We start from the raw sequence: 24026 nt of genomic DNA on the forward strand, positions 1-24026 counted from the left end.
TCATGTGCCTTAGATCAAATTGATGGGATTTACAGTTAACAATCTTTAAAAACTTTTCCCACATTTGGGAACTACTCTCTTCCCTGATCCAGGCTTCTAGTCCTTTTTCCAACTATGAAACCACCTCTCTAGACAATAACCTGGGTCCACCTGCATATTAGATGTCAGGCTCAGGCAATATCTAGTAAAGTCATGGGCCCCTTGGAATATACCTAAAATAGATCTATTAGCTATTTCCAAAATGGAGATCCCAAATCTTCATCTGCAATATTCCAGCCTTTAGGTTCATGATTAGTTAACAATTTGTTCTTCTTTCTATCTTAACTTTTTTTCAGCCACCAGGTTCCAGATGCTAGCATGATGCCAACCTGACTTCGCTGAGCTGATGACCCCACTATGTGTCTTAGAGCCCTGCCTCCTCAGATCCCTGCCCCAGGGAAATAGAGAGACAGGCTGGGAGTATGGACCAACTTGCCAACACCCATGTTCAAAGGAGAAGCAATTACAGAAGCCATTACAGAAGCCAGACCTTCCACCTTCTGCACCCTACAATGATCCTAGGTCCATACTCCCATAGAGATAAAGAATAGGGAAGCTATCAAGGGAGGGGATTGGATATGGAGCTCTGGGGGTGGGCATTGTATGGAAATGTACCCTTATTATCCTATAGTCTTGTCAACATATCCATTTTATAACTTAAAAAAGAAAGAAAAAAAAGAATGAAGGAAGGAAGGTGGGTAGGTGTAAGGTTGCATGTGACCACAGTAGAGCCTATTATGACCAACATGGTGATGCTCTACCCAGTCTCGCCATCTCAGCTCTGGAAGTGTTGCTGGCAGCTACCTTTCAACAAGAATTCCTCACGGATTTCCTTTGTTGAAAATATTTAGCTCCCTTAAGGGCACAATCCTCCAGAATGTTCCATGTGTTGCCCTAGACTGTTGTCTGTGTTGGAACTCAACATTTCTTGTCCTTTTTCTATCCATATTCTCCTTAGTATTGGCAAAGACCACAAAGATATTGCCTAACAAAACTTTATCTCACTAAATTCCATTTCAGAAAGTGCTTCAAGAAAAATCAACATGAAACCTTCAGTGACTCTATTAGTGTAAGGTCCTAGGATGAGCCAACCTCTAAACTTCATGGTGATGGGAGAGAGCATCAAGTGGCATTCTAGACGTGCTTCTAGTCTGAAACAAAACCTTAGAAGAAATGTGTCTAGTGGAGCCACCATTGGAATCAGCAATGAGGCATCTAAAAGTTTCACATGACTGAAAGTAATTTTAAAAGTAGAAAAAGTCGGGAGTCGGGCTGTAGCGCAGCAGGTTAAGCGCAGGTGGCGCAAAGCACAAGAACCGGCATAAGGATCCCGGTTCGAACCCTGGCTCCCCACCTGCAGGGGAGTCGCTTCACAGGCGGTGAAGCAGGTCTGCAGGTGTCTATCTTTCTCTCCCCCTCTCTGTCTTCCCCTCCTCTCTCCGTTTCTCTCTGTCCTAGCCAACAACGACAACAACAATAATAACTACAACAATAAAACAACAAGGGCAACAAAAGGGAATAAATAAATAAAATGAAATATTAAAAAAAAAGTAGAAAAAGTCACAAAGTATACAGATATGTCTGGCACCATACTAAATGCCCATAAGTGTTTGTTGAAACCATGAACGCTCCTTTTTTTCTTGTTCTCAGTTTCTCTGTTAAGAATTTAAAACCAGAAAAAGATAATACGACTAACACATTCATCCTCATGCAGTTATTTTCTCCAAATCACTTGTTTTTAGCACAAAAGGGATAACTACCTGTGATGTATTTTTCCATTATTTTCTTTGTGCAGAAGGTTTTAAAATTAATTTATTCTCTCTCTCTGCATCAGGTTGTCTTATAATTGAAGATGTGAAGTGTTTGTCTTCCAAAGGCTTTCTGGTGATGTCTTCTTTGTTGTTAGCATCTTCTTTGTCTGAGCTTATGATCTAACTAACCAGAAATCCATCAGTATTTTCAAACTTGATGCAGAAAATGTTTAAATAATATGTTGTTTTTCTTTTCACTCTTCCCAAAGACAGTAGAGCAAAATTGGGAAATTTGAGAAACAGATGTGATCATAGCATGACAAGAAAGTTGGAATTAAGGACTGAAGTCCTGCTGTCAATCACAACTCTAACTCAAGACAAAATCCTTTGAACTGTAACTTCCACTAAAAAAAAAAAAGTAATGTTGCATATCAAAAAAGATATATATTGTGTCCTTTGGAAAAAAATGAATGATTATGCTTAGCAAAATAAGTAAAAAGCTGAAAGACAACACCAGATGGTTTCACTTGTATGTGGAATCTAGAGAACTAAAACATGTGAATTTGCAAAACAAACAAACAAACAAACCAAAAACCCAGAAGCAAACAAACTGTAAGGTTTTGTGAGAACTATGATAGTAACTGTTGGGGATATGGGGGTGTTGAGGACACAGAACTTTGGTGGTGGATGTCATGTGGTGCAGTACGGAACTATACCCTGTAATCTTGCAATCTTTTTTTAATTATTTATTTATTCCCTTTTTGTTGCCCTTGTTGTAGTAGTTATTATTGTTGTTGTTGTTGTTGGATAGGACAGAGATTAATGGAGAGAGGAGGGGAAGACAGAGAGGGGGAGAGAAAGACACCTGCCGACCTGCTTCACTGCCTGTGAAGCAACTCCCCTGCAGGTGGGGAGCTGGGGACTCGAACCAGGATTCTTACGCCTGTCCTTGTGCTTGGCACCACGTGTGCTTAACCTGCTGCACTACCGCCGGACTCCTGTAATCTTGCAACCTTTTAAGCCACTATTAATCATAAACAAAAATTATTTTAAAAGGGCACAAATCAAAAAAATATTGTTATCCCAGTAAAATCCCATATTTTGTCTATATTTATATTTATATTTTCTTAATTTCTATTCAGTGTTCAAAAGCTATGCAACAAGCAGCATCTGTTTATGTGGATGTTCCTTCCAAAGTTGTGGCTGTTTTTCCTGAAGGTAGAATGAAGAATGAAAGAAAAATTAGGTTAGTTGAACCACAATCAATAAATGGTTCGATGCATATAGACTAGAAGCACTCTACAAGTCTCTCGCCATGTAACCAACTGAAAATCCCATTCAAGTGTCATATAAAGAATGCCTCCACCCAAAAAAAAAAGAAAGAAAGGAAGGAAGGAAGGAAGGAAGGAGAGAGAGAAAGAGAGAGAAAGAGAGGAAAGAAAGAAAGAAAGAAAGAAAGAAAGAAAGAAAGAAAGAAAGAAATTGGAAAAGAAGAATACTGGACTAAAATTTCGACCCTGGTCCCTATTTCTGATCTTGTCTAGAGAAGGTTTTCTCACCCAAGGACTAGCATAAGGGTCCTTGTTAGAGCCCCCGGCTCCCCACCTGTAGGGGAGTCACTTCACAGGCAGTGAAGCAGGTCTACAGGTGTCTATCTCTCTCCCTCTCTGTCTTCCCCTCCTCTCTCTATTTTTCTCTGTCCTATCCAACAACTACAACAACAAAAATAACTATAACAATACAACAAGGGCAACAAAAGGGAATAAATAAATAAATAAATAGTAAAAAAATATTAAAAAAAGAAAAGAAAGGAAAAGGTTTTCTCCCACTCTATTTTTGTCATGAGAATAAGGGTTGAACTGTTTGTGGTCTCCAATAGATTAGCTTCATCTCTTCCAACCAGAGTTCCCAACCTCAGTGGTACTGTCACTGTTAACTGATGTCTTTGGGGGTAGGAAGAGATGTTCTATATATTACTGGGTGTTGTGTAGCATCCCTGGTCACTACATGCAAATGCCAGTACCACCGCTCCCCTAAATTGTGGCATCAGACTAACTTCAGATGTTGCTCAATGTCCCCTGGCAGGTGAAATTATCCTCTTCTGAGAATCACTGCCTTAAGGATGATCTCTTAATCTTTCCTAATAAAAAGAGTATCAAGGTATCAAATATTTGACAGTGTATCTCAAGGAAATTAAGTTTGAAAGAGTATCCACTCTGACTTCCCCCTTACTGTGGAATCCAAGAGACACTTGTTCCCCAGATATCAGTACATTTGAGACTAAAGTTATCATACCTAGGTAGACACAAATTGAAATGTAGAAAAATTTATAAGCACAGGACTAGTGAGACATCATTTGCAGTATTCTTTTCTAGGGGAGGAATTAAGGTTGTCTGCATGAAGAAGAAAAGGAAATGGATCTTAAAACATAGGACAATTTCTCCTCTGCTGAGGACAATAAAATAAAAATGTTTGTTTGCATTAAATGTTTGGATTGGGGTGGGATAAACTTTCTAACTTCCCCTTTGCTTCCCCAGTCATTAATACCATCTGATGTTTTGTTGTTTATGTCTGTTAGCCTTATTAGTTCACAAACTGATAGTCCCTCCTCCCCAATAAAAGCTCCATTGATCCCATATGTACTTTTCACACATTTATCCTCTTGCATTTGTCCTCTTGTTCCTGCCACATGATTAAGCATTAAACAAATGTGGTTGAATGAACAGAATGGGATAAGTAATAGAAGATTGTTAAATTCTAAATTTGGTGGACAGAAATTCTCTAGATGTCATTGCTCATCTCTGATAATAATGTACAGCTTCATGAGGAAAGAGGTTAGACTAAATATTCATCTTAAGAGTCTTTCTTTCCTTTCTTTGACTCCTGGTGAGCCATTTCCATTAGTGCACTTAGCAAATGTGCATTAATACCTGCTATGAGCCAGGCACTGTTCCAGCTGCTAAGAACACCAAGATGAAATCTCCAAGGAGATCTCTTTGGGGCTGTATATGTGACTGTCTCATTTTCTAGCTCATTGGCCTCAGTTCACCCATTTGCTTATTTGAACAGAAAAGAGCTTGTTTTTGAGTATGTTTCCAATATATGATATACGTATAAGCATATGTGTTGTCTTTGTGTGTATAGGTGATGGTCTTGGAGCAAAAATACCTGACTGAAATATTAGTGTGTAGGAAAAACAAGCTTAGATATTTAATCATCTTTATAAGAATAAAAATACATCACTTCTGCTGAGCTACAGTTGTTGCACAAAAGGCAACAAAATATCCACTGTGACAAGAGGTAGAGCTGAGGCACTCTGACTTAGATGTTGCCCGTACAAAAACGATCAAGTTCCCATAGGGATTTATTTAATCAAACACTTACATATAAGAGTAATTCCCCTACTTTTGGATTTAACTATCATGACTAGTCCCTGGGTGCTCAATCTAAAGGGTGTTGGGTTTGCCCCTGGCAGAAAATGATGGAAAATGAAAGCAGACATATGTCACAGCAGAAAAAAATGATCCTAGATGTCACAGACCAATAAGCTTTCATTAAGCAGAAAAAGTACTTGTTCTTATAACCAAGTCAATCTGATACAAATTCAAATGTATGGGAGAAAGTATTTCAGTAGATTTGAAGATCTGGCATGAATTTTTATTTCCTACATACTGTTTTCTACTCACCAGACATATTCTGAAACATATGTGTGTATGTACACATATACATTTATAAGAATATGTATGTTTATTTGTTTGAGATTAAAATATGTAATCATTTGTCAAAATGCTAATGATTCAACTGTAAATCTGAATGTAGAGACATTTCATAAATCTTCTATTCTAGTTGTGGTCATCAGTTTCATTAACTTGGAGGAAAACTGAGGAGAGAGCTGTATCAACAAGCATTAGAATATCCAGAGAAACCATCCACATGTACCTTCTGGATTAGATCAGAAATACTCTCCTCACGTATGGGAGATGTAACACTAGAAGTGAGAAATAATATTTAGTACATAAATAAGCAAATTCTAATACTTTTATTTTACTCTGATGCACAAAAGAAAACATACATAGATATCAAATAAAGACTAAGATTTCATAGGAAAATAGTATTGCATGGGAAAACAATCACTTCTTTAAGATAGAGATGTAAATAAAATTATTAAGTATGTAACATTCCCACATGTGAATACAAATGGCAAAAAGCATAAGATGGTTCTTAAGTGACTAAAGTTGGAGAAAATGTACTAACTTGTTACTATTAGAGTTTGACTAGTTAGCAGAATCCATCAATCAGTCCACCTGTTCTTTCCATATTCCCATTCTCACTTCTCCCAATGTATTACCTCCACTGGCAATATAGTTTCACAAGATGTACGTAAAATAAGTCTATCTATTTCTTCAAAGAATACATGGTTTGTCTTCATAAGGAAGTAATGTTTTGAATTGGATGTTTTCTCTGTTAATGAATAATGTCAACTGTCCAAGGAACACCAACTCTAAGGGGGAAAGTTTTGGAGTATTGCACTGTGGATAGTGCCCTCATGTGGCTTCAAAGTTTAGCTACATAGAAGAACTTAAAAACACATTTCTAAATGATGAACTATAAAGTAGGACAGATAATAACAAGTGAGATATGTGGAAAAGGAAAACAGCACAAGAAAATGTGATAATTTGAAATTACCTAAACTTTTGGTTAAATGGCATGGGAGACAGGATGAAACCAATATGGCAAACAAGATATCTGTTGAGCTTCTTGGGATTAATCAGATTTCCAATTAATTCAGGACACTGATTATAATAGTTTCAGAAATGATAAACCACATGAGACATCTTTCATTTTATTTTTATTTTTATCAAAACAAAATAATTTAACCACATAAAGAAGTAAATTTCAACAAACAACCAAGAAGCCAAATGTTTCCATGAATATGACCCACAGAGTAGTGAGTTCTAAACAGTTGACTGCATACATAATATTGAGTCATCCTCTATGGTGTCAAATGACAGAGGCTGACTGACTGTTCCCTGTCTCCTTTTATTCCCCAACAATGAAGTAATATGCCCAGATGTCCTCATACTTCTTCAAATAAAAATTTATGTATTCCCACATATGTACAAAGCACAAGTGAAGAGAACTGTACAGGACACATAGAAGCACACAAAATTTTCTGGGTCCTAACATCTATACTTAATGGGTTCTTAAAGTTAAGGACAAGAAATTGTGCTTAAGTATCTAGAAATTTAGTGTTTCAAAAACCAGAGTATCACAAGAACAATGGGAATCACAGCTGAAGTGAAAAAAAAAAAAACAAGCCCTGTTTGCTTCAGTTGTAGAAATATGATCACCGTAGAACCAGGCAGACCATTTTCTCCTCACCGTATTAAATTATGTCTGGGGAGTTGAGCAGCAGCATATTTCGATAATTGTGACAGTTTCCATAACTATAAAAATCTGCTGCACCAGGAAAATTTTGTGCAAAATGCAAATTTCTGTGCTGTGGAAAAATGAATAATGTGATCATTCTAAGTAATGAATGTAAATGCAAGGAAATACTTTTTGGCATAAGACTGCAAATCATTCATCTCTCATGCCAAGAACTGTGGTCACAATGAATTTTCTGCAAGGCTACTCTTCTTGTCGGAGCTTTAAAAGACAGATTGAGGAAGGAAAAGTTTAACTTACTCTTAGTTTCTCAATATGCTGTTGGTAGGGTTTTGATTAGAAATTATAGCTATCTCTCGCTCATCTTCTTATCTCTTGACAGATAAATCATAAATTCTCTTAGATTTTGAATTAAAGGGATATTGGATTCCTCCTGGCTCTCAAAAAGTTATACAAGTAAGAGAAATAATAAGTTGTTCTCCATTATGCCTTACAAGAATGACTCAGACTGTCCATTGAAAAATAAATGACTTTAAGAATCACTTAAACAGTTGCCAAGGAAGGAGGATTTCTTTTTTTCCATTATTATTATTAGTGATTTAATAATGATTAACAAGATTGTAGGTAAGAGGAGTACAATTCCATGCAATTCCTATCACCAGAGTTCTGTATCCCATACTCTCCATTGGAAGGTTCCCTGTTCTCTATCCCTCTGGGAATGTGGACCAAAATTCTTTATGGGGTCAGAAGGTGGAAGGTCTGGCTTTTGCAATTGCTTCTCCACTGAGTGTGGGTATTGGCAGCCCATACACCTTAAACAGGTAAGATGTGCCTGGGTGTTAATATACCCAGAAAGAGAAAAGTGGTTGTAACCCTTGAACAGAGCGGGCACTTATATAGATTGTCATGATAGTCTAGCAAAAATTTTCAAGTACCTTATAGTTCTCTCTATGCCAGCAACCCTAAAGTTATCTCTTTAGAAGAAATGGAGGCACCAACTGGTTAAGACCTTTATTTAAATAAGGTATAATAAAATTAATATCACTGGGGAAAGAAAAAAAGTCCCTGATATTTACATTTTGAATTGTTGTATTAAAATAATTTTCAGTAACCATTAGTACACTATTTGTAAATAAAAAAACTGTAGCACTTATCAATTGATAATGCTAATGCTTTATTTTTAATAATCTATACTGTGCTATTGGTTGCTGAGGTCATCTCTAAAATGTATTCCTATAATTAACTGGATTTTGCTTTAAGGAAACCCATAAGAAAATTAAGATTTATAAAATTAGAGATTGTTGCTTTATAAAATCTCCTAGTTTAAAATCTTTACTGTGGGATGATTTTTAATAATGAAATCCCCTAGAGTTATTTAAAATCCATTAACACTTTTAATCCACTGATATGTAGCTGTCCATAAATTCACGTTGCTTTAAATCAAGGTAATCTTGCAAACATTGCCATCCTCTAAATCTTGACTGGCTGAGATGGAATGGTTTGGCAACCTGATGCCCTTGTTCTAAAGGCATGGGACTAGAGATATGAAGTCAATATCCTACCATATTTGATCTAAATTGGGAGATGTGACATCAGTGATGGCTCAGAGAAGCCATAGATCATTGTAGAGCACGAATGGAAACATTTTTCTGCCAAGAATTGTTCAAATATTTATAATATCATTCAATTGTCATACAAAATGATCAACTTAAAAATTAGTTACAATGTTGGCATGAAGAAATCTATATTTATTGATTCTGAGTCCTGTCTAGAGTTACTTTGGTAGGGGTCAGGTCAAATGATTATATGACCCATTGGCCAGATGCTCCCCACCCCTGCCATAGAGAGTAGCCACTCTCCTAAAAACAGTAATACCTGGATCTGTGACTTTTCTGACTTAGGTCTGGTGATACAATTCAGCAGACACTCAGAAGTGGAAGAGCTGCAAGATGGTTTTCTCTCCCTGACCATTGTCTCCCAACACATAGTAAGTAGTGATTTTAGTGTATAGACATGTCTGTCACTCACATGTTCATGTTCTGTTTTTGCTTTTACCTTTTGAGTCATGAGCCAAAATTAGGTAAGTGTACACACACACACACACACACACACACACACACACACACACACTTCTGGAGCTATGAGGGAAATTGGGTGGCATCTCCCTGGGTTTATGTACTTCGTGGAAATAATTGGCCACACATGTTTTTGCTTGAGCACCCAACAGTCCCTCCCTGTAGGGACCACCCCCAGAAATCAAGTTCTCAGAAGTGATGGAGAGGGCAGCTAATGTATGTCATGAGGACCACAGCAGGGAGATATATTCAGCTCATCTTAGTCAAGTTTCTTGTTCTCAGGCGGAGAAACTAAGAAAGAAAAATGACACGAGTCTTAACCAAAACTACCCAGCTAACTAAGGAGAATTAGGGTGTTTTTTTTCTCTCTCCCAGACCCCTTTCCTAGATCTGCTGTCTCACTGCAGTAGCATGGATCACCCCCAAAATCAAGAAATCACATCACTTTTGTTTGGTTGCAAAAGTCTTACATCCTTGCCACCTCCTTCCTTGTGTTTGCCTTGACTAGACTTAGATATTTTTGAAATGACCACAAACACATGCTATTTACCAGGGAATCTGATCTCACAATGATTTTTTTCTCTAAATAGCCCTAAAGTTGGAAAATTCTCATGGAGATACTTGGAATTTGCCGTCCTTAGTCACACGAAAGGGCTTCCTAAAGCATATTCAGATGTGTGAAATGTTTTGCATTGCTTCCTCGCCTTTGAAGTACAAGATGTCATATGAACATCATTACATCAAAGTTAAGTCACAAGAGCTCACTATAAATTTCAAATTGTACAAAATCATACCAAAAGAAAATATAAAATTTTATTGAAATGCATCAGTGTAAATCCCTTTCAGTTTTTCCTCTCCCACATAAGGAGAAGGAAAGAAAAGCAATAAATCTGAGGCTTCAATCACGGAGTTGGATGACGCAGATCTATTTTCTTCTGCACAGGGGCGCACTGGCTTGGAATACTGGGGAATTTTATCTGTGCTGTTCTGACTTGAACAATACAGAGGATGATTTAATTTGACAGCAAAGTAACACCAAGCCCCCAAAATAAAATTACTGAGATGTAAAACAGCGTCAAAACTCCAATTAGTTTTGTATCCTTGAAGCTTCTGGAAGAAATCTAAAAGGCTTCCGTCACAATGAGCAGGCATCAACTTAAGCTGTGAGATTACTAAAATGTAACCCTCTAATTGAAATTGCTCAGAGCACAATATGACAGAAAGAATCAGAGGAAAATAAGTGAATTTTCCCCCTCAAAAAGATGACTTACAGAGGCTGTTCTATTAACTTTTAACACAGCGTTCCTTTGCAAGAGCTGGAAAACCAAGGTTTCAGTGGTCTCAACAAAAAAGGCACCAGGCACAAGAGCATGCTTGTGTCATTGGATCATACATAATAAGCAGTGACCATTGTGCAACATTTAAAGATAAACAGCACTTCACCAAATCATAGGCATTTTAAAATATATTTACAACTTCCACTAAGGAGGCAAGTTATTCTGTACAAACTTCAGTTTTTGAATGAACCTGGGTTTTGTATACAGTAGGAATAGAAGTATCATGATGCCCAATTCATATCCCATCTCCTTTTACAAGCTATCCCAAGTAGGCTTACCAGCTCTGAAGCAAATCCTTCTCTGACAAATGGAGGAAGTAAAACACCTTGACTCTCTAAGTCTACTTGTTCATTAATGAGTTGATTGTATCTCTCTTGATTAATGTTAGTTTACTGGATGAGGCAGTGGGGTAAGGCTGGGAGTCAAGTCAAAGTTATTGTATGTTGAGCATTCTGAGACTGCTTCCTTGGTGAACTTGCTTTTCCTGGTACCCTCTGAACACCAGCAGTATATGTCCAAGGGCTACTGGGGAAGTGTCACACTGAGTTGGGGGTTTGCAATTGTTTGGGACTATCTTGGAAAGAACTCCAAATGGCTTTCCTAGTATGTAGATACTTCATGAATAGAGTTCAGTCCTTCTACCAGGCTGACATTTACATGGGAAGCACCAACAAACTGCTCTTGATCATAGATGCCATTTTCCTTTTGAAGCTTCATATTTCTATAACTAATCGGTCTTCATCATCGCTGCTGGTGTCACTGAACTCCACTCGGGTTTGCTTTCTCATTCCTTCTAAGCTCCTTTTCTTGATTGTTTTTAAATGGGTTTCAGTGGGTTCTGTAATTTCCCCTGGGTCAGACAGAGGCACACAGTCCTTTAGAGTGACCAACCCAGATATTTGATATTTCCCACTATCATTTTCCTGAGGCAAGTACGGCACAACAATTTTTCTACTTCCATATTGCCCCTTGTGGTTCCCTTTCTCCATGTGTGAGCTGTCTGTAACTGGTATCTTCTGATGCCTTTTTCCAGATGACCCCAACAAAAGTGAACTTGAAATTGTCATACCAGGTGCACATTTTGCTGGCAATGACGATAGTGATATTGCCTCTGCTCTAGTTTTCTTGTCTTGGGGGCTCTGTGTCACAGTATCCCTTGCATCGCAGTCATGGTCTTGTGCCTCTACACTATGAACACCTAGGGGTGAGTTATCTGCATCTGCCCCCAGAGACATGTCAATGGCAGTTGCAGAGGTGGTAGCATTATGGTGAGGAGAAATTCCTTTTGACTCAGAGGAAGAAAGTTCTTGAGCATCTGAGAAAGCACATGATTCATGACTCACTACGTCTTGGACCTGGGAGGGTGGATAATCAGTCTCAAGTAGCCCCTTGTGGAGATCTTTGCCATGGAATAAAAGGCTGGGTGTAGTTTTGTTCTGAGGACAACTGTCACCAAGTCCACTGGCAGATAGAGAGATATCCTGCAACAAAGTGCAAAGAAAAATAAATGGAGTTAGGAGGTAGGGTTAATTGGTATACAAAATAACTTGTGGTCAGAAACGTGTACCTCAATGAAAATAAGGTCTTCAGTTCTAAATAACTCTTATTGAGCATGAGCTTCAATATGATGTTCCCATTAATAACTAATTGATGCATTAAGTCTAATAAAGTTCCCCATTAATACAAAAGAGATTGTGGAGACTGGTATGTGTATTCATCTGACTTTGTGAAAGACAAAAAAAAAAAAAAACCCACAATTAGCACTCAGTTATGAACATTTGATTCAAATTGTCACTGTTGATGAAGTGGATAAGCTGTTTTATAATAATGAAGCATTTAAGCTTTCTCCCAGATCATTATTTTTCAAAATGTGATCTGGATTAGCATTTTCATGACCACCATCAATGCCCACCCACCTAAGTGATTTCACATAGCAGTAATGTTTGCAGCATGACATCTTTCTTTCTTCCTTTCTTTCTGTCTCTCTTTCTTTTCTTTTCTTCCTTCTTTCTTTCTTTTCTTTTCTTTTTTTTTTTTTTGCCATAGGGTTATCACTGGGAATCAGTATCAGCATGAGGAATCCACTGCTCCAGGCAGCCATTTTTCCTTTAATCTCACTCCTTCTTTCTTTTATCTCTTGTTTATTAGACATGACAGAGAGAAATTGAAAGGGGAGAGAGCAGCAGAGAGGGAGAGAGAAACTTCACTGCTCATGAAGCTTCCCCCCGCCCCAGATGGGGAGTGAGGCTTGAACCCAGGTCCTTACACATGGTAATATGTGTACTTAATTGGGTACACCACTGCCAGGTCCCAAAGATGACACCATTTCTTTTATACTCATGGCTGAATTAATAACATACTTAGAAGTTCTTATAAACCAACAGATAACCTGAAGTTTTCACAGAATTGCCCAGTCCTTTAAGGCACAATATTTGGAGGTGTGTTTTTGTCTCTTGGGTAATCTATGCTGGGAAACTGCACACGGTTGTCCTAGCAAATTTCACATATGGACCATGTCAATGAGAAAGGAGTCCTAAATCTAGATAGCAGAGAGGTAGAGACAAATTCACAGTCATAATTCCCACCTTTGTAGAGACTTTGTTTATTTCCTGAACAGTCATTGAACTTGCAGAAGGTGTGAAGCTTCTTAAGCATTGTCTGTCATGATCTTCCTTCTTCTCCTGGTTCTCACAACAAAGGGACTGATCTGAAGTGACACAAGATGATTTCTCTGGTGGATTTAGACCTAAAAAGGTGGGAGGAATATTTAACTGTATCTGAAATTAGGACATAGGCAAGCAGTAATGTCTTAGTACTTAGTACCTTTGGCTTCATGAGCAGCTCTTCACTCACCTTTTCCACGTGGGATCTATAGGAACTCAGTTTACCTTGGGAAAATTTACTCTTGGCCCATTCAGAGTTCTTTATATCTGCTAAGGAGAGAAATGGTAAAAGCAATCCCTAAATTTAAAAAAAACCCTAATTTACAAACATTTTAAGACTATCTCCAGTATTTTGGGGGGGGGGGTGCCCACCACATACACATAGTGGGAGTTATCTTCCTAGTCACGATTGATTTTATTCATTTTAGACTAACTCATCTTCTCTGGCCATATCAGGAAGAATAGAAACAACTGCATGTTGCCTGTGATGTCTCAGCCTCCACAGGACTCTGAGCAATAGGAAGTGAGACTGATGTTTGAGGTTGAGATTTATGAGGACAAGAGTTGCAAAGGTAGGACCTGACTGTTCAGGTGCTCTTTCCAAGGGAAGCTGCCTTTCCCTTGACTTTCACCCAGACCCTTTTCACCATGTTTCATACAGACCAGAAAACAGGTCAAAAGGATCATGGATTCAGAGAGTATATTACAACATGAGGAGATCAGAAAAACATTCTAAAACAATTATCAGAGAGAAAAACATTAGACCCATGCTTAAATGTGCTTTTATTTTGATTAATGTCACATTTGCACAGTTTTAAAAGGCCAAACCTTTATACTTATTAAGAAAAAAATAGACTCTCTTGGTATTTCTCTCCTTGATTTCTCATAGAATGCTTACAGAACTACTTATTTTCAGTTCAGAGAACAGCTAGTGACTTCTCTTATCTATAATCTTTATCACTCATATATATATGTGATCATGTATAATCACTTCCCACTTGTCTTTAACATTGGGTATACTATTCTGAATTAGAATTTATTTTCTTTAAGAATTGAAGAAGTGTATCTGTTTAGTTCTAGCTGTTGAGAAGTCTGGAGCCAAAAGGATTTATGATGTGTGACCCTTTGGGGTAATTTTTTTTTTTTTTTTTTTTTTTTTGCCTTTCTCTGGAAGACTTTTTTGTTCCTGGCATCCCCATGGTCCTAGATCCATTTTCATTCATTGTTTGGACTTTTCTAATTTGAATTGTATGCTTCAGTTTTAAGAAAATATTTTGAAATTTCTTTGATTCCCCTCCCCCCCTTTGGTTTTTCTCTCTTTCTAGGACTATTCTGTTTTGGTTATATGATTTCCTAGTCCAACACTGGAAAACCATCTACAAGGTTACAAAATTTTTTTTTTACCAAGGAAATGAAAGTAGCAGTGTTATATAGATGAATTCAAGATACATTTTCATTTATACCCATGACAAATCACTAAAAGATAATCATGATAAGTGTTTCCATTGCCCCATAGTTGACCAAGCACAAGCTTCACATTTTAAGTGGATTAACTGTGTCCCTCCACATTGACAAAACAGCCAGGCAATTCCTTCAATTCAATAAAGAAATAAAAACCAATTAGTATGGAGAAAATAATCAGATTGGCCAAATGTCCTCTCAACAGGTTGTTTGGGTTTTTTAGCTTAAGGGAAAGGCCATGTGTGCATTTGACCAATAACAACTGATTCATCTAAGAAAGCAAGGGAAGAAAATCAATTGATTTAATTTGCTTTTGACCTCCAGTCTACAAAGAAAAGTGAGTTATCTTTAATGATTGTGAAAAATGCCTAAATAATGTCACTGAAGTGTGTTAAACTAATTTGGATTATTGGAGAAGGATCCTAACGTGCTTTTAAATGAATGGTCCTTTTCAAAAAGTGAGTAGTGCCCTGGTCAAACAGAACAGCACAGAATGTGGTCCTTTTTAGGTTTCAGGATCACTATATGAATCACTTCCTACATCTTCAGAAATTACGGATTCTGCTGCCTTAATGCAATCTTCAGAAATTCAACTGCTCTTACACAATTATGTGAATCTTATTAGAGAAACTCTTATCACAGCTCTGTGTGCTGTTCAATTCTTCCTCCTGATTAAAGGCTGCGTTTTCTAATAACTTCCCTCAGAAATAATTGTCAACCCATGTTTAGAGGAAGAAACTGCTTAAAGTGTGGCAGCAAATTTAAGCTTAGCCATTTTTAAAAGGCTATAGGAAACTTTAAAATAATTAGGAAGAAAATGGAGGGAAAATATGATGATGAAAAGTACAACACAACTGTAGACCTTTTTAATGTCAAACCTTCTCCCTGCTGTCTCATTCTTGGGCCTTATTAAAATGCTAATAGACATATTACTCTAATATCATTATATAAAAATGTAAGTAATTTGTTACATTTCTTTTGATTGCCCAATACACAAAAAACTCCATTAATTTGGCATCCAAAGATTGTGGATTATAAAGGACTTAAAAATGAGTCTACCATATTGGCCTTCTTAGTAAGTGATCAGTGTAAACAAGAACGAAGGATTAAACTCCTGGACTATTAATTGACCTGAGATTAAATTGTTTTGAAGCATCTCTGCCACTGAAGAATGAACAAAATATGCTAGCAATTAAAATTTGTAATTATTTAGGGAAATCTGAGGATAATTTTAAAAGGAATGACTATCTGAACAGCTATCTACTCATTTATTTAAATATTTTCAGACCCTTTCTTATTTTCATTTTCCTTTCTCTCCTTCTTTCCTTCCTCCCTTCCTTTCTTTCCTTCCTCTCTTTCTTTCTTTCTTTCTTTCTTTCTTTCTTTCTTTCTTTCATTCTTCCCTTCCTTCTTTCTTTATTTCACTTTTCCCTCAGAATACTACTCATCTCCAGTTTCTGATAGGGATTGAACCTGAGAGCTCAGAGCCTCAATCATGAAAGTCATTTTGCATAATCATTATGCTAGCTCCCCAGCTCTTTTTAGTCCATTTCTTGAATCCTTACTTTCTGACTTCATATTTATTTAGTATTGGCACAGTCAATACCCTGTGCCAGGAACTGTGCTAACTGTAGGGAATTTATTCAGTGGAAAATTAAGCAGATACTCTCATGGAAATTATAGTCTACTAGGGAAGAAATTCAGTCAGCTAACATAGTAAATACTATGAAAGAAAAAGTGGAGGATGATGGGAGATGGAAAGTGGAGCCTTGATCCCACCTATACCCATGGAAAAACCTAGATAGGAAAGAGCAGCCACACTCCTGTAAAATTGCTCAAACATTGAATCTCTTTTGGAATGGTTTCCCCTCTAAGAAGACTGAGCCATTTGTTCATGTATCACCAAATATGTTTAAGTTCCTATTACATGCCAAATATTGTACTAAATTTTTTCAAGTAAATTCATCTGTTTCCATAATCCTGTTACATTTTTTGTTTATTTAGTCTCTACAGAAGAAAAATATAGCTGGAAATGATGGGAGAAAGTGACTTTATTCCTTTTAGACAGAAGCTAAGGAGGAATGTTGATTCCAGTCAGAAAAATGATCATAAGACAGTAGGTGGTGAGCTGTGAGAAGCAGCCTCTGATTTTATTTCCACAGGCAGAGAGGGACTTGAGAGAGGTTCAAAATATATATATTTATCACGAGCAGCTTTGAGTGTTTCTGTGCTATCCTAATGTAATCTTCTGGAAGTTTGCTCTAAGTAATCTTTTATTTCAAAGACCACTTTTCTTGGTGGTTTTCATCTCTTTTCTATTTTTCTGATGAAAGGCAATCAGGAAAAGAAGTCTTTTTGCACAGAAATTCTTCATCTAAACTATATTGAGAGCAAAGTGCTGTTTAAAATCTTGCTTTTAGTCAAAAGTTTTATCATGTCCAGGCAATAAGAGTGTGACTTTAAAACACAGAGAAAATGAGATTATGAATTCATGTGAGAAAAAAGGAAGGTAATAGAAGAGCTATCATTTGAAACAGTAAGTGCCAAGACTGAATCTACTTTATGGAGCATTATTTAAAGTTTCTTGTTGCTAAATGAAAATTGTCTATGTCGGTATCTTTCTTGGGACATAATTGATATACTTGCAAGTGCTTCTCATTGTTCCTCAAGATTTATACCCTAGAATGAGAAATTATTCTGTCTCAGCAATTTCAGAGCACTGTGTCTTAACTAATAGCTCTAGGGAAAGAATTAATACCTCTCTATTAATTCTAATGAGAAAAGTCATTAGCTCCTTTCAGAGAAGAGCAAAGGGAAAGACCCCTCCCTAACCTTGCTCCTTCTTCCAGGAAGTCAGAAACATTCTGAAGAGACTTCATATGTAGACAGAGGAGGTTGAGAGGCCCAGGAGAGAGCTGAGCTTGCCCCAGACATGAGCTAACAAAAGAAACTACTGAAGAAAACCCCAAGTGAGTAAAAGCAATGTCCTCCTTTATTTCAGGGGTTTATTCAAGACCATTCATACAATATTTAGAAATTGTGCCTTTTCTTCTAAGCTAATTATGGGTCCCAGATCACATCAAATCAATGGGGTTTACAGTAATATTTATACCCCTTCCCCATATTGGGGAGCTACTCTCTTCCCTGATCCAACTTTCTGGTCCTTCTGCCAGCTATGACATCATCTCCCCAGACAATAATTAGGATCCACCTGCATATCAGACTTCAGGCTCAGGCAAAAAAAAAACAAACAAACAAACAAACACTAGTATAGCTGCAGGCCCATAGAAATATAACTAAAATATGCCTACTAGCTATCTACAAAATGGAGGACCCTTCAACACTTCATCTGCACTATTCCAGCCTTTAGGTCCATGATTGGTCAACAATTTGTTTGACTTTGTATGTTAACTCTCTTTTCAGCTACCAGGTTCCAGATGCTAGCAGGATGTGACCAGACTTCCCTGGACAGACAACCCCACCAATGTGCCTTGGAGCTCCACTTCCCCAGAGCCCTTCCCCACTAGGGAAAGAGAGAAATAGGCTGGGAGTATGAATCAACCTGTCAACGCCCATATTCAGAAGGAAAGCAATTACAGAAGCCAGACCTTCAACCTTCTGCATCCCACAATGATCTTGGGTCCATACTCCCAGAGGGCTAAAGAATAGGAAAGCTATCAGTGGAGGGGATAGTATATGGAGGTCTGGAGGTAGGTAATTGTGTGAAGCTGGGCCCCTCTTATCCTATGGTTTTGTCAATGTTTCCTTTATATAAATAAAAAAAAATTAAAAAATAAATTGTGTCTTTTATATGTGTGTAATTAGGTAGAGATTTTACTTCAGAAACCACCTGTAATCATAGCTTACTCTACACTTCTCTTCCTGAGATGAAAGGAAAGTGTTTTGACCACTTTCTTGGATGTTTTCTCCAAACTTGGCAAATGGGGCTGGTCTGAATGTCTCAGTGATGCTAAAGTTTGGTCATGCTAAACTAAAGTTCCTTCATGAAATTAAAATGAAGAGCTTACTAAAGAGAAAACATGGCAACTGCTTGGATTGGGAATGCTTTCTCTTAAATTTTACTGAGGAAAAAGTATATGAATCTATGTAAATTAGTGGTTCTCAACAGTAGATGATATCCAGAGAATTTTTTTGGAGTATCCTAACTTAGGGGGTTGACGGTTATCTCAGTATATCATGGGTAGGGACAGGTATATTGTTAAATGCCTCTCAGGAATAGGGTGATCCCATAGAGAATTATTTCCTCAAAAAGTCAGTATGACTGATACTGAGAAATCCAGGTTTAAATCAAGAATCTCAAATTCAGATACTCCAGGGACATATACAGACATAAACCACACATCTATGACGTAACTTATGGTGAGTCAAAAGCATGTTACAGGCTCCAGAGAACAGCCCTCTTAGCTGCTAAAAGACCAAGAGTCCAATTCACTAGAGAAACCAGAGATGTGGATCCTCTGTGCTTCTACATACTGCAAATTAGTTGATTGTCAAACATTATACTCATCATCCTCTCTCTGTGACCAGTTTGTGGCTTTATTAGTTAAGAACTTCAATTGAGTGAATCTGGAGGTGAGACTTGTAGGATTTATCCTGGTTTTGCTATTTTGTTATGCAGCATTTCTTTTTTTTAATGTTGTTTAAAATGTTTATGTGAGAGTAAGCCTGTTTTTGAAAGGCAATTTGGTAGCATCTTATCAAATGAAATCTATAATCATGAAATATGTTGATGTACCTACAGCTTGGGAAAATTGAACAAAAATGTTTCCTGCAACAATATCTCTGATAGAAAAATCAGTAGCAATCAAGAGGATTGCCCAGAAATAGGGGAAGGGTTGAATAAAGAAATTATGATATAGTTCACTGTGGGACTTTATGCTGTTATTAAAATGATCCATCTCCCAAGAGTTATATATTAAATCTTAATATTATGAAGAAAAGAGTTAAAGATTTCTACATGTTCTATTGGTGTGAAAGTAAAACGAAATAAAATATCTGTCCCTATTTGTATGTACAATGGAGAGAAGTCGAAGGAATAGCAGCTGGACTTTGGCAGCTGGAATGAGCAGGAGTTCCTTGAGGGTGATATTGCTTTCTTTGTTGTAACAGCATGGCATCCCTTCATTAGACTGAAAGGAGAGAGAGGGAGAGAGAGAGAGAAGCGAGAGAGGTGAAGACACTGACTCCAGAACTCAGACTGAAAATAATAAGAACCCCCTAGAGTCTACCCAAGCATACTTGGACAGAGCTCAGAGCCAAGTCAGTTTAGTCAGAACACATTACTATTAGAGAGAGCTAAATCCTTACATTCTAGTAATAATTTCTTCATCACAGAAAATTTAAGACTCAAAAAAGGAAGAAAGAAATGTATTTTTCGATCTCTAACTAAATCTGGAGTTTTTCTGCACTATCCTTCCTACCCCCTCTTCTGAGTAATCAATTTTCAACTTTTTTTTTCCCAAGAAGATATTTTTCACTGTGGTTCACATTTCTCTTCTTTCTTTGATGAAAGGCAATCTGTATGAGAACACTTAACTTACCATTTTCCACACACACACACACGCACACGCACACGCACACACGTGCACACATGCACACGTGCACACACACACAAAAAAAACTACTAGGAAAGTATACTTAAAATCTTTTGGTAAGTTGAAACTTCAGTCAAGCTCAAACAATAAGAGAATGTTCTAAAATAAAAAATTAAAAAGGACAAATTGTAGGGAAGATGGAAGACTCAATGAAAAACAACAACAATAAAAATGCTAACATTACTTGAATTATTCAGTGCCCAAATTGAATCAAGAGAACCTACTTTATACAGAATTAGTTTCAAATTTTCTTAACTCTAAATGAAAATTATAGAGAAAAAAATTCAAGCATTGGAATATAATTGATATATTTAAGCAATTGTCTCATCATTTCTTAAGATTTACACCCTGGAGAAGGAGGTGTTATCCTGTTTCAGCAATTCTGTAAGCAATATAACTTAACTAATGGATTTAGGAAAAGAATATCTCCCCATTAATTCTGACAAGAAAAAGAATGATGCAGAGCCATTAACTCTAGTCAGAGATAAAGCAGGGAGGGAGTTAGTGGATGTGAAAACCCTAGAGTTGAGGCTGCCATTTTGTTTCTCCTTAGGAAAATAATCTGAGTGATTTGTGACAAAGTAGGACTCAGCAACACCAAAGGAACTTCCCACATCACCTCTTTTAGTCCATTCATAACTGACTAATAGAAGTTTAATGACTAAAAAGAAAAAAAATGAATCTACTTAGTTTCAGAGTATTACAGCACCAACCTCACATAATATTTAGCTATTCCCTCTTTTAACATGATTAGGTAAATCTTTTATCTCAGAAAGTACCTGTCAGATAAATTCTCTTTATCCTATGAAAGACAACTGCTTTGATAATGTTAGCCTCAGAGGAATTTTCCCCAAACTATGTTAGTGAGAAAAAAATACAGAAAAAAAATTTAGTCACTTAAATGCTCAGTTATTACTGAATTCAAAAGATGAGATCCTAGTGAAAAAAAGTAAATGAGACAAAAACAAAGAATAGTAGCGCCTTCTCACCCTAGAATTGAATGAAGTCTTATTATTAATAATTTAAGAAGCTCAATCCTCCCTAGGTTGTGGTACACAGCTCTAAAGAGAATAAAATTAGGACATAATTATAGGATGATTAGTATTGTGGTAAATGCCAAAAAGGGTTATGATTCATACTGCAAGGACACCCAATCTGGCCCAAGAGACAAAAGTGGACCAATCTAAGAAATCAATAAAATGTCACCTTACACATCTATCCAAGAAAGCCAACATGACAAAGAAACCTCAGCCTTGTTATTCAGACACAATCTTGTGGAAGAGGAACAGAAAAATACATTTTCGAAAGCTAACTACATTGAGAGTATATCTTCTGATATAATTTTCTGGAGGTTTGTCTGTTCTAAGCAATCATGTTTTATTTCAGAAACTACTTCTCTTTGAGACATTCACTTCTACTTCTGTAATAAAAGGCAATCAATTTAATATTTCTCTCTCAGATATTTTTTTCCTGAAAGATGCTTAGTGAAGCATGTTTAAAATAACCCTTAAGTTAAAAGTTTGTGCCCAGAATATAAGTGTACCTAGAATTTAGAGAAAGGGCATGTGATAAGAAAGAAAGAAGGGAAGAAAGAGAGATGAAAATACCACCTTAAATCTATAACACCAGGGTTGAAATCAGGAATATCTACCCTTTGAATTATTATTTTCAATGTGTCTGATTACTAAATGAGTTGGTGAGACAGTCCATTTCTCGAAATATAACTGAGGTTTTTGCATGAGCTCATTTTTCCCTCAATGTTTGCATCCTTAAAAAAAAGAACTTGATCCATTTTAATGATAATCGCCTAGAAGAAAGATCTCTTTTCTCTTTCATTAGTCCTGATTTGGGAGGGGTGTGAGATGAATTAATTTCAAACTCAAAACAAAGGCTAGGAAGAAAATATTGGTCTTGAACTCATCAGTTCTGGTTTTCCAATCACCTTAGAAAGAATACATTCTAAATCCAATCTCTGTGAAAAGAAGCTCTTTCCTCAAACCTCAGTTGCAGACTAGTAAAGCTTAATTTAACAATAAAACTAAGAGAAGAGAATGAGGGAACACTTCTCCATTTTCATAGCATGCTTAGTTATTCAAGCTCTTGTGGTCCTGAGGCAGTTATTACTACTTTAGAACACCTGCTTTTGAATTTCTTTTGAGATTTTTGTGTCCTAGAGAAAAGACAAGTGTTTGGAAAGTTGGAAACTCTCTTCTCCTCAGATAATTTTTCTAAACAGTATTAATGGTTGGGCTAGTTTAAACTATGTCAGTTATGAAAAATCTCATCCACATACAGAACTCAATAGAATTTCTTAAATACTAGCTAGAGCCAAAAATACTGTAATAAAGGGTAATGGGATAAAAGTGAGTCCAAATACTCTTAAAATCCTCATATCAAGATGTACTTTAAAATATATGCTTTCTGTCTTCTTTTTAAATTTAAGTGTAGTTTTCTTAGTAACAACAGAAACTCAATTGGGTGGACTCAGCTGTAATCAAAATACTTTTAACTTGGCTTCATCTTAAGATTTCCTTCTCAAAAGAATGAGTACTTCTGAAACTGCATTTCTGTAGCAATGAAACTCAAGTAGTGGTTTTTTTTTTTTTTTTTTTGAGAAAAAGTCTCTACATGATTTCTATGGATCCCAGCAATAAAATAAAATAAAATGAAAGGTGAAAGTCATGAATTCTTTCAGACCAAAGCTGGAGGAAAAAAAAAATCTCAAGAGTTGGTTCTCCCCTGCTTTGAAGAGACCTTGGATAGTTGAACTTCAAGGTTTCACATAATTTGGAAGCTGAGAAGGAGGTAACAAAGAGGGAAGATTTCATAATAGGAATAGACAGACCAAATTCTAATAGGATTCTATGAAGTCCATTCTATGAAGTCCATTCTTTGTCCACATGCTAGCTTTAGAAATTCTTTTATGATGTGAAACTTGAATCACAGAACTTTTTTTTTCCTTTTTCTCCAAAAACTATCTCCTAGACTCAAAGTAGCACTTTTAAATTTTTTTCTTCTGTGTTTAATCAGTGTGGTTAAATCACACTGGAAATTTAAAGGCATGTTTATACACACAACCAAAAGCTAACCTGAAACTACTAACAGGATTGGCAATGCAATATTAAAGAGAGAGAATGAAAAAAGAAAGACTATTACCCCTCAAACAGTAATCTAAATGAATCAAATTTAATTTCTATCTGACTTATGTCACTTAACATAATTCCTTCTAGCTTCTACCAAAATGGGTCAGAGAAGGTGGGTTCATTGTTCTTCATAGCTGCACTACTACTATCATAGTATTCCATTGTGTATATATACCACAGCTTTCTTAGCTATTCATCTGTTGTTGGGCACCTGGTTTGCTTCCAGATTTTATCTATTACAAATTGTGCTGCTATGAACATAGGTATATACATACCTTTTAGGCTGAGTGTGATGGAGTCCTTGGGGTATTTCCCTAGGAGAATTATTGGGTCATATGGAAGGTCCATCTCTAGCCTTGTAAGGGTTCACCAAACTGCTCTCCACAGAGGCTGGACCAATTTACTTTCCCCCCAGCAGTGTAGGAGGCTTCCTTTGTCCCCACAACCTCTCCAGCATTTGTTGCTGCTGTCATTTTTGATGTATGCCACTCTCATAGGAGTGACATAATATCTCAATGTTGCCTTTATTTGCATTTCTCTGAAAATCAGTGATC

At 36.8% G+C, this 24026-nt stretch overlaps 1 protein-coding gene across 2 annotated transcripts in view; it reads right to left on the minus strand.

Moving 5' to 3' along the window:
- Window positions 1–9607: 9607 nt before the first annotated feature.
- Window positions 9608–24026, minus strand: part of ZNF831 (zinc finger protein 831) — a 150116-nt gene continuing 135697 nt past the window's right edge. For both annotated transcript variants that reach the window (XM_060181397.1, XM_016190863.2), the window contains exons 7-8: window positions 13176–13336; window positions 9608–12071 (exon numbers count right to left, since the gene is read on the minus strand). In XM_060181397.1, coding sequence (XP_060037380.1) covers window positions 11304–12071; window positions 13176–13336 — 929 coding nt within the window. In that variant the 3' untranslated portion in view covers window positions 9608–11303. The remainder of the gene's footprint in view (window positions 12072–13175; window positions 13337–24026) is intronic.

Source organism: Erinaceus europaeus, chromosome 1 (assembly GCF_950295315.1).
Source record: "Erinaceus europaeus chromosome 1, mEriEur2.1, whole genome shotgun sequence".
In the NCBI taxonomy this organism is placed as follows: domain Eukaryota; kingdom Metazoa; phylum Chordata; class Mammalia; order Eulipotyphla; family Erinaceidae; genus Erinaceus; species Erinaceus europaeus.